Here is a 10000-nt window from a genome sequence, read left to right as displayed (position 1 = left end):
CAACCACAGCACTGCACAGCTGCGCTCCCACTGTGCACCAGACAGTAGTTTTAATGCATGTTGTTTTGATGACCTTTATTAATGATCATTGAAGCTTTATTATTTGATTAACACCAATACATACACACCAATTTTTGTCTGTTAAGATTTCACTGCTACATATGTTAAGATTATTTTCTTTAAGATTCTTTTCATTTAGGATTGTTACACTGTATTTCGGTTAGTCAGTGTCCAGGGACACCTTTTGTTTCCTTTTGAAACCAAAATGCAGGATCCTCGAGGCTACAGAGAGACACTAAAGGCGAGATAGAGAGGGGGATGATGACATGCAGCACTGAGCCTCGGCTCAGATTCAAACCCAGGCCAGCTGTGTTTAGTCTTATTTATATGGAATGTGGTCTAAACTCAGTGAGCCATCACGGAGCCCTGCTAATCAGTTTCTTTAAGAATAGAAGCATGATTATATATACCATCTACAAACTGAAAATATGACAACAAGGGCTGTCAGCTTTTGTTATAAATGCAATAAATGTTTAAATTGGTCAAAACCTAGTCCAGGGTTCTTGCTTCCTCTTCTGGTGTAGCTACATCCACAGTGTTCTACACTATGAAGCGGCTAAGTTTAGCTAAATCTAGGCTAACCACTGTCTACTGGGGCTGGAAACTAGCAGCTAGCACATCTTAAGAATGTATTTCACATTATCAATTGCATTTATAGTGCCACCTTCTCAGTAACAACAACTGTTTATAATAAAACTGTTTTTCCACATTGTCTTTCGATATAACTTCACACATGTATCTCACACATAGTTATAATATATCTAGACTCTAGATATATTAGAACTATGTGTGAGATACAATTGCTCTCTAGATTCTAGAGAAACCCCTATTAAGCCACGTATTCATTTCAATGAAATTGGATGAAGCACCCGGAGGAACACTCTGCATATACTTCCGCATTTTCCTTTCAAGGTTATAGAGAGATGACTTCCGCACACCTGGCAGGTTTGGAGCAGGTGCGATGATGACGAGGCATATACAATGTTGAAGGAGGGAAGCCTGAGGAAGGTCGCAAGACCGAAACGTTGCTTGCTTTGCTTTAATAAAAATCTCTGAAACCAGTAAGTGGCAGTGTGCGGGTGTCCCTCCTTCAACCTTTCAAGGTTATGACAGAAGAAGATACAGACAGCCTTCGGGCCAGTCAGATACAGACAGCCTTCGGGCCAGTCAGATACAGACAGCCTTCGGGCCAGGCAGATACAGACAGCCTTCGGGCCAGGCAGGTGATAGTCAGGTGAAGATACAGACAGCCTTCGGGCCAGTCAGATACAGACAGCCTTCGGGCCAGGCAGGTGATAGTCAGGTGAAGATACAGACAGCCTTCGGGCCAGTCAGATACAGACAGCCTTCGGGCCAGTCAGATACAGACAGCCTTCGGGCCAGTCAGATACAGACAGCCTTCGGGCCAGGCAGATACAGACAGCCTTCGGGCCAGTCAGATACAGACAGCCTTCGGGCCAGGCAAATAAAAGGAGACATATCAGAGGTTGTTTTCCAATCACTTATTTTGTTAGTGCACACTGTATAATTTTATTTAGGCATCTAAACAGAGCCATGTATGGTTTCTGGCTCGGCAGTATCACAATATTTGGTTGTCAGGCTTTCGATGATGGACAGTCTCGCGATATGATACATGTTCAGAAACGTACTTTGTGCTCTTTAGATAGCTCAATACATCTATACAGTACGTGTGCACATCAAAATGCAACACAGCAGAAAACAATGTGTGATAGGTATGTCTCCTTTTATTTTCCTGGGCCAAGTATTTCACAAAGGTTGCAGTTGTTCAGAAATAGTGTTTGTTCTAGGCTGGTCCACCTGGCCCTGTTTGACCACCAATGTATTCCACGGCTGCAGTTTGCCTCCCAATGCGATGAATCTTCCGGCTGGAACGTCATAGAAAATGTCGTAGAGATGACCATACCTTATTTTTATTTACCTTGGCTCAAATGCGGAAGACTTGAGCACCGAGCTGGCACACTGCGCTTTCAAGCGGTTGACGGTGACGCACACGCACTGTTTTAAATGCGGAAGTCTTGCAATCCCAGATTTGACCACCAATTGACGACAGCTTCACTTTTATACCGCGGTTCTGGGGGCTTGGATCTCACAGCCCTCCACAGAGGTTCTGGGGGCTTGGATCTCACAGCCCTCCACAGAGGGTTCTGGGGGCTTGGATCTCACAGCCCTCCACAGAGGTTCTGGGGGCTTGGATCTCACAGCCCTCCACAGAGGTTCTGGGGGCTTGGATCTCACAGCCCTCCACAGAGGGTTCTGGGGGCTTGGATCTCACAGCCCTCCACAGAGGTTCTGGGGGCTTGGATCTCACAGCCCTCCACAGAGGTTTTCTTGAACTAGTCTGTGAGTCCAACCCATACATACATTTTTTTTTTAAATGTTTTTCTTTTTCTTTTTGTGAATTATGGTATGTGTGATATGAGAGCTTACCATAATCACAGTAATCCTTAATTATATTCCAGGGCTTTTGGATAGAAATGCAACTGAACGTGACTCCATGCAGTCACGTTCAGTTAGAGTGCTGCAGAGGCTGAGTGTCTGTGACTGTGACCAGCTAGCTGATGGTCGTTGATGCATCACTGAAGGCAATTATGTTTCTGCACTGTCAAATAGGTCTACATCAATTCTAAGATAGCAAAAAATGTGTTGTTTGAATACAAATAGTTCCAATGGCATCTAAATGTAAGGTTGTGAGTGTGACTATGCTTCTCGGTGCTTATCGAGGATGAGGGGGTACCTGGAAAAATCCCCCCCCTACCCCTTCTCTCCTCTAACCTCTGTCTACCTCCCTCTCCCTTTCTTTCTCCTTCCTGCCGTCATTCCTTCCTGCTCAGCCTTTGAAGAGCCAATCCCTGAAGACCGTTACCATGGCATCTACTTTGCCATGCTGTTGGCTGGAGTGGGCTTCCTGCTTCCCTACAACAGCTTCATCACTGACGTGGACTACCTGCACCACAAGTTTGAAGGTGGAAACTGAAACAGTGGTTCTCAAACCTTTTTCATGTCAAGTACCCCCCCCCCCCATCTCAGAAATGTGTTGTGAATTTGAAATTTGAGAATTAGAAATGTTTGCTTAAAAATAATAATATGAATAATAAAAATGTATCTGTGTGTGTGTAAGGGCATTCACTTCTAGTCATTTTTACTAGTTGACTAGTTGCCTAGTTTACTAGTCGACTAGTTGTTTAACTACCTATTGTGTAAAAACATATTTGTATATTTGTACATTTAAATATTTTAAAAATCACACCCGTGTGAACTGAGTGGTGTAAGGTTTTATATAGCATGATCAGCTGTGGTCTGACGTAATGTCTGACGTAATGAAATCACACCCGGATGTGATTTCAAAACTGGCTGTTTTTGTGCAGAGAAAATGACCACGGTTGCTACGGTCATCCAGTTCACCCGGGTGTGATTTAATTACGTCAGAAATTATTTTGAACATAGCAACCATGGTCATTTTTTTCTGCACACAAAAGCCAGTTGTAGGAGTGGTTTACACCACTCAACAAAAACTGTGTACATTGGTGACTATAACTATAATCTACCTGATCTTGAGGCCTACAAAATAATAACTTTTTTGTTTGTTGACTGCCATAGAAACATAGCTTTTTCAGAAAACTGTCAGGATGTAGAAGACATTTTTAGAATCTGATCTCAGGTCAAAATGGGTTAAAGTACACTATTTCCACTGCCTGTGGGACGTGTATGTGACAGTAAACAGTAAACACCCCTTGAACCTGCAACCCTGTGTCACTATGCCGTCCGTGTACTTGCAGGTACGTCCATCGTGTTTGACATGAGCCTGACGTACATCATGGTGGCTCTGGTGGCTGTCATCCTCAACAACGTGCTGGTGGAGAGACTCAGCCTCCACACCAGAATCACAGTGGGTGAGTGTCACATCAGCGGCTGTCAAATGTCACCACATAGCGCACGCACGCACGCACGCACGCACGCACGCACGCACGCACGCACACACGCACACACGCACACAGTCAAATCCTCTGTTAAAGGGGATGTAAGTCAGTGGTTCTCAACCAGTGGGCTGTGAGGATATTGCAAGTGGGCCGGCCCCCAAATAATTGGCAAAACATGATGATTGTTATGATAATATAACATTAATATAAAACATGTATAAACAGTAATAAGTATATTAAAAAAAAAGTGTAATTGTTTTTAACTTAAAGTATATTATGTTAGTTCCATTGATCCAAGCCGGAACACAATCCATTTATTGATCATTCAAATGAACATGCCCTGAATGCACACAGACAACCTAGCTGATCACATGTGGTCAGATGGGTGGGCCACGAACGATTTTGGGATTTTCAAGTGGGCCTTACAATTTACAATTTACAATTTAGGCATTTAGCAGACGCATGATAATACATCAAATACATAAAAATAGTCATCAAGAATCATACGTAAGATCTGTCTAACAGTGGCATATCTATATAATGAAACTATGAGTATAAACTATAGAGTGCTATGTCTACATAAAATGCTATCTAAATTACATAAGTTGAGCCTTTGTATATGCCCGTGAGGTCGTCGAGGCTAGGGCAAGTGCTATGGCAAGTGCTACGGGCTAAGATGGAGTCTGAAGAGGTGGGTTTTCAGACTACGGCGGAAGATTGGGAGTGAGTCTGCAGATCTGATTGCAATGGGAAGTGCGTTCCATAGTTTTGGAGCCAGAAGGGAGAAGAGACATATGAGCAGAGACAAAATTGGAACTGGAACACTATCAAATTAAGCCGATAAAACTGGCAAATTAAAGCCGATTGAATACAATTGGATATCCCACCTGAAAATGTATCTTCGGTTCCAAATTGCACACTCCTTTGGCGTTGAATTAACATTCTATGCAGAAGAGTCATTTTCTTTCTTTCAAAGCAGAAGCTTTTTAGGACACCCTAATATAAAAACATAGTCTCACGCTGATTCAATTTCCTTCAGTATGCTAATTTTATAGCGTTCATTTTCTGAAAGGGCCCCCAGGGACTCACTCGAGTCTAGTGCTACGGGCGGAGAGTAGACGATGCAGAACAAAATGACAAGTGAATAATACACTTTGCAGTAATGTTTCCTTGTAGTTTCAGTCTTGCAGTGATTAAAAAGCAGGGTCTCTGTCAGGGTTTATGAGACCGCAAGGGACCGTATTCCATGGGCGTAGAAGAGATGTTTCTCCCCCTTTGATGTTCTCTGTTGTTTATGTTTTGCTGTGACAACATTTGAGAAAGATTAATACATATATTCAATGGCTGTAGTAGGCTACTGTATTGTCATAATACATAAATACAAACACAAAAGAAAAGTTTCGGCGCGGCAGCTTGTTTCCCTTCAATAATTTATTGGTACCAACAAGGGCACATGAGGTATACCTCCGAAATTTATTATTTAATGGCCCAATACATTATTGAAGGGAACAACTGCCGTCCTGATACTTTCTTATCATTTGTTATTTATTGTGATCCAAAGGACTGAGTCTCATAAAGTTATTCTGTATTATTGAAGCACCAGCACCTCTTCAAGACATATATTCATCATCCCACTTGGCAGGGAATTGTTTTTGTATTTTAGTACTGTACTGTACTGTATATATTTCACAGCATACGTATACATGGTTGACTTTATGTTAGAAAGTTGACAGTTACTGCTGTAGACCAAATATCTTCATGCCGTTTTAACAACTTCACCATCCTGGCTATGATGACCAAGGAGAATATTGAGCAAGGAGATCAGATATGTCACATTCTTTGTAAATCAACTGTATATTTAGTCGACTAAAACTAGACTAACACTGAAACATTCCAGGTGACTAAAATGTGACATCATATTATGCAAGTTTCACAGAAAGAAAATACAACTCTTTGTTTTTATATTTTCTCCCACAACTCCTTTCCCAATCCTCCCCACCCACCCACCATCTTTCCCCACGAGGCCAGACATACAAACAACATAAATTATATACAGGTATAAAACCAATAAGTTGAGTACATAACTAAGATACACACAACATATATACAGGTATAAAACCAATAGGTTGAGTAGATATGTCACATTCTAATCGAAGCACTAGGAGGCAAACTGGAAGCAGAGCATTTGATAGAATACATTGGAATGTCAATGGGAGCCAGGTGGAATGAATACACTATATTTGAATTAAAGAACAAGGACAACCTGAGTTCTCTCAGTAAGACTTCATAAGGTAACAACTCCAGTGCAGGTGGTTTAGAGGGGCTCATGAAGTCAATAACAATCCATAGATGAAAGGAAGGTAATTCGGCCAACTGTGAACAAGCATAGATAAAGGTTAAAATGCCTTTTGGGCCTGGGCCATGGCTCAGTGGTCCAGGCACCTTGGCTGGTAATCCAGTCTGGCAGTGTGCCGGGGGTTCGACTCCCGTTCCCGACGGCCTTCACTGCATGTCTTCCCCCCATCTCTCTCCCCATTTCCTGTCAGCCTACTGTCTGTCCCTCCATAAAAAATATAAAATAAAGGCAAAAGCCACACAAAAAAGACCATATATATATATATTTTTTAAAAAGCCTTTTGAACAAGCATAGATTAATAAATGCCTAATGTTTCAGGGCATATACACATTTTATAATAAAACAATACAACAATACATACCAGTTTTTAACCTACAGGGCTTTTAGACACACTCTGAGGAAGACCCACGCTGGTCTAAACCGGTATGTTCCATCACTCTGAGGAAGACCCACGCTGGTCTAAACCGGTATGTTCCATCACTCTGAGGAAGACCCACGCTGGTCTAAACCGGTATGTTCCATCACTCTGAGGAAGACCCACGCTGGTCTAAACCGGTATGTTCCATCATGACATTAAAGACAGTTTAACCTTTATCCATGCCCTTCTGGAGTGTGCTTGTAGTTGACTTAATTGGGTTCAACTATATTGAATTATTTGTCAAAGGTCTGAGACCTTTGACAAATAATCTGGTCCGTGTCAAATAAGAAATGAGAAGAACATATCACACATTGTTTTCAATTTCTTCCTTTCTTTTTTTTTGCCAATTGTATCCCTCCTTTTCTACCAATTTTGTCGACCCTGATTTCCCCACAGACTCATGTACAATACATGTAATCGTATCACTGCTGACCCCTACTGGTTGGTCTTGGATCTTTGGACTGGTAGGTCCTTAGGCTGGGCAGCATTCCTTTTCGGGTTTACGATCCGGTCGGGAGCGGATGATATCGCTACGTCATGTTGTAGTCATTGTTTTGTAGTCAACAATCATCCGGAACTTCCTTTTCCCTCAAACCGATTTTTCTCAATAAAAGCTGCAGGCTACGAGAGCTTTTTTTGTTATTCTTCCGGTTTGAGGGAAAAGGAAGTTCCGGATGATTGTTCCTGCCTGATGACTACAAAACAATGACTACAACATGACGTAACGATATCATCCTGATGACTACAAAACAATACTACAACATGGCGTAACGATATCATCCTGATGACTACAAAACAATACTACAACATGGCGTAACGATATCATCCCGATGACTACAAAACAATACTACAACATGGCGTAACGATATCATCCTGATGACTACAAAACAATACTACAACATGACATAACGATATCATCCTGATGACTACAAAACAATATTTCAACATGACGTAACGATATCATCCTGATGACTACAAAACAATATTTCAACATGACGTAACGATATCATCCTGATGACTACAAAACAATATTTCAACATGACGTAACGATATCATCCGCTCCAGACCTCTTCACACGGCAATTTTGTAACACAGACCAGGCTTTCCTCCGAGGTGGAAAGCCTGCATGGTGACGCGATCTTAGTAGGTCCTAGAATTGATATTGCAACCACATGCCAATTTAGTCGACTAAATCAACTGTAGATTTAGTCGACTAAAATCTCATGACATTTAGTCGACTAAAACTAGACTAACACTTAAAACATTCCGGGTGACTAAAATGTGACTAAAACTATGTGGAAACTATTCAAGAGACTAAAATACTAAAATAGAAATTTGCTGCCAAAAACAACACTGGTCCTCCAGCAGTATATGCACTGCCTTCTGTGTCCTTCAGGTTATATCTTGGCGTTGGGTCCTCTGGTCTTCATCAATGTGTTTGACGTGTGTCCTTCAGGTTATATCTTGGTGTTGGGTCCTCTGGTTCTTCATCAGTGTGTTTGACGTGTGTCCTTCAGGTTATATCTTGGTGTTGGGTCCTCTGGTCTTCATCAGTGTGTTTGACGTGTGTCCTTCAGGTTATATCTTGGTGTTGGGTCCTCTTGTCTTCATCAGTGTGTTTGACGTGTGTCCTTCAGGTTATATCTTGGTGTTGGGTCCTCTTGTCTTCATCAGTGTGTTTGACGTGTGTCCTTCAGGTTATATCTTGGTGTTGGGTCCTCTGGTCTTCATCAGTGTGTTTGACGTGTGTCCTTCAGGTTATATCTTGGCGTTGGGTCATCCTGTCTTCATCAATGTGTTTGACGTGTGTCCTTCAGGTTATATCTTGGCGTTGGGTCCTCTGGTCTCTTCATCAGTGTGTTTGACGTGTGTCCTTCAGGTTATATCTTGGCGATGGGTCCTCTGGTGTTCATCAGTGTGTTTGACATGTGTCCTTCAGGTTATATCTTGTGTTTGACGTGTGTCCTTCAGGTTATATCTTGGCGTTGGGTCCTCTGGTTCTTCATCAGTGTGTTTGACGTGTGTCCTTCAGGTTATATCTTGGCGTTGGGTCCTCTGGTGTTCATCAGTGTGTTTGACGTGTGTCCTTCAGGTTATATCTTGTGTTTGACGTGTGTCCTTCAGGTTATATCTTGGCGTTGGGACCTCTGGTCTTCATCAGTGTGTTTGACGTGTGGTTGGAGAAGTTCACCCTCAGACAAGCCTATGTCTTCAACCTCATCTCCGTGGGAGTGGTGGCCTTTGGATGTACAGGTAATCACAATGTGTTGCTTTTTAATTATTGTTTTAACCCATTTTTAGGCCTGACGTCGAAATTAAAAAATATATGTATTTTTTTATTTTCATGAGCTGTATGCCAGAATCATCAAGATTAAAACAAAAAAAAAGGTTTTAAATATTTCACTTTTTATGCGCAATGAATCTAGAATATATGAAAGTTCTACTTTTTGAATTATATTACGGAAGAAAATGAACTTTTCCACGATATTCAAATTTTTTGAGATGCACCTGTAAATGCAAGATTTGCTCAGCTGAATTTCCCCACTGTAGTATATTGGTAGCCATGATACCCAACCGTTACCTTACTGACACACAGCGCCCCCTACTGACACACAGCGCCCCCTACTGACGCGCAGCGCTAGGTCTTTCCATTATTTCTGAATCAGAATGTGACGTGTTTGGAGTGTTCAATGAGCTAGCTAGGTGTGTTAACCCATTTAGGCCTGACGTCGACATTTTAAAATATGTCTTCTAAATCCTGACAGTTTTCTGAAATACCTATGTTTCTATGTCAGTGGTGCTCACTGTTTCATGTCAAGGTCCCCAAAAAGTATATGTAATTGGCCACCGAAACCCCCATCTGAAAATATGTTTTTCCAGGAACCCCTCAGAAGCAAAGATTTGAGTTAAAAATGTTCGCTCTGAAAGAATATATATTCAAAGATTTGTGCCGCATTTTCACGATTTTTCAAAAATAGCAGACCTACAAGCTCGAGTGCCACGCTATGAGCTTGTAGATCTTGAAACACAAAAAGGGGTTCCCGCCCAGAATGGGTTAATCCATTCAGGACGGGAACCTCTTTTGGTTTTTTAAGCATTATGACGAAAAGTCGTGAAAATGTGGCGCAAAACTTTGAATAATATATTCTTTCAGACTTAGTGAACGTTTTTTAACTCAAATCTTTGCTTCTGGGAGGGTCCCTGGCCATGGCCATATACAGCTAATTC

The 10000-nt window shown here is 41.8% G+C and overlaps 1 protein-coding gene across 1 annotated transcript in view; it reads left to right on the top strand.

Moving 5' to 3' along the window:
- Nucleotides 1-10000, top strand: part of slc29a4a (solute carrier family 29 member 4a) — a 32084-nt gene that overhangs the window by 5208 nt on the left and 16876 nt on the right. Inside the window, exons 5-7 of the mRNA XM_079519395.1 lie at nt 2913-3044; nt 3858-3971; nt 8897-9025. Coding sequence (XP_079375521.1) covers nt 2913-3044; nt 3858-3971; nt 8897-9025 — 375 coding nt within the window. The remainder of the gene's footprint in view (nt 1-2912; nt 3045-3857; nt 3972-8896; nt 9026-10000) is intronic.

Source organism: Electrona antarctica, assembly GCF_951216825.1.
Source record: "Electrona antarctica genome assembly, chromosome: 14".
Classification (NCBI taxonomy): Eukaryota; Metazoa; Chordata; class Actinopteri; order Myctophiformes; family Myctophidae; genus Electrona; species Electrona antarctica.
This window is presented reverse-complemented; position numbering and strand designations above follow the sequence as displayed.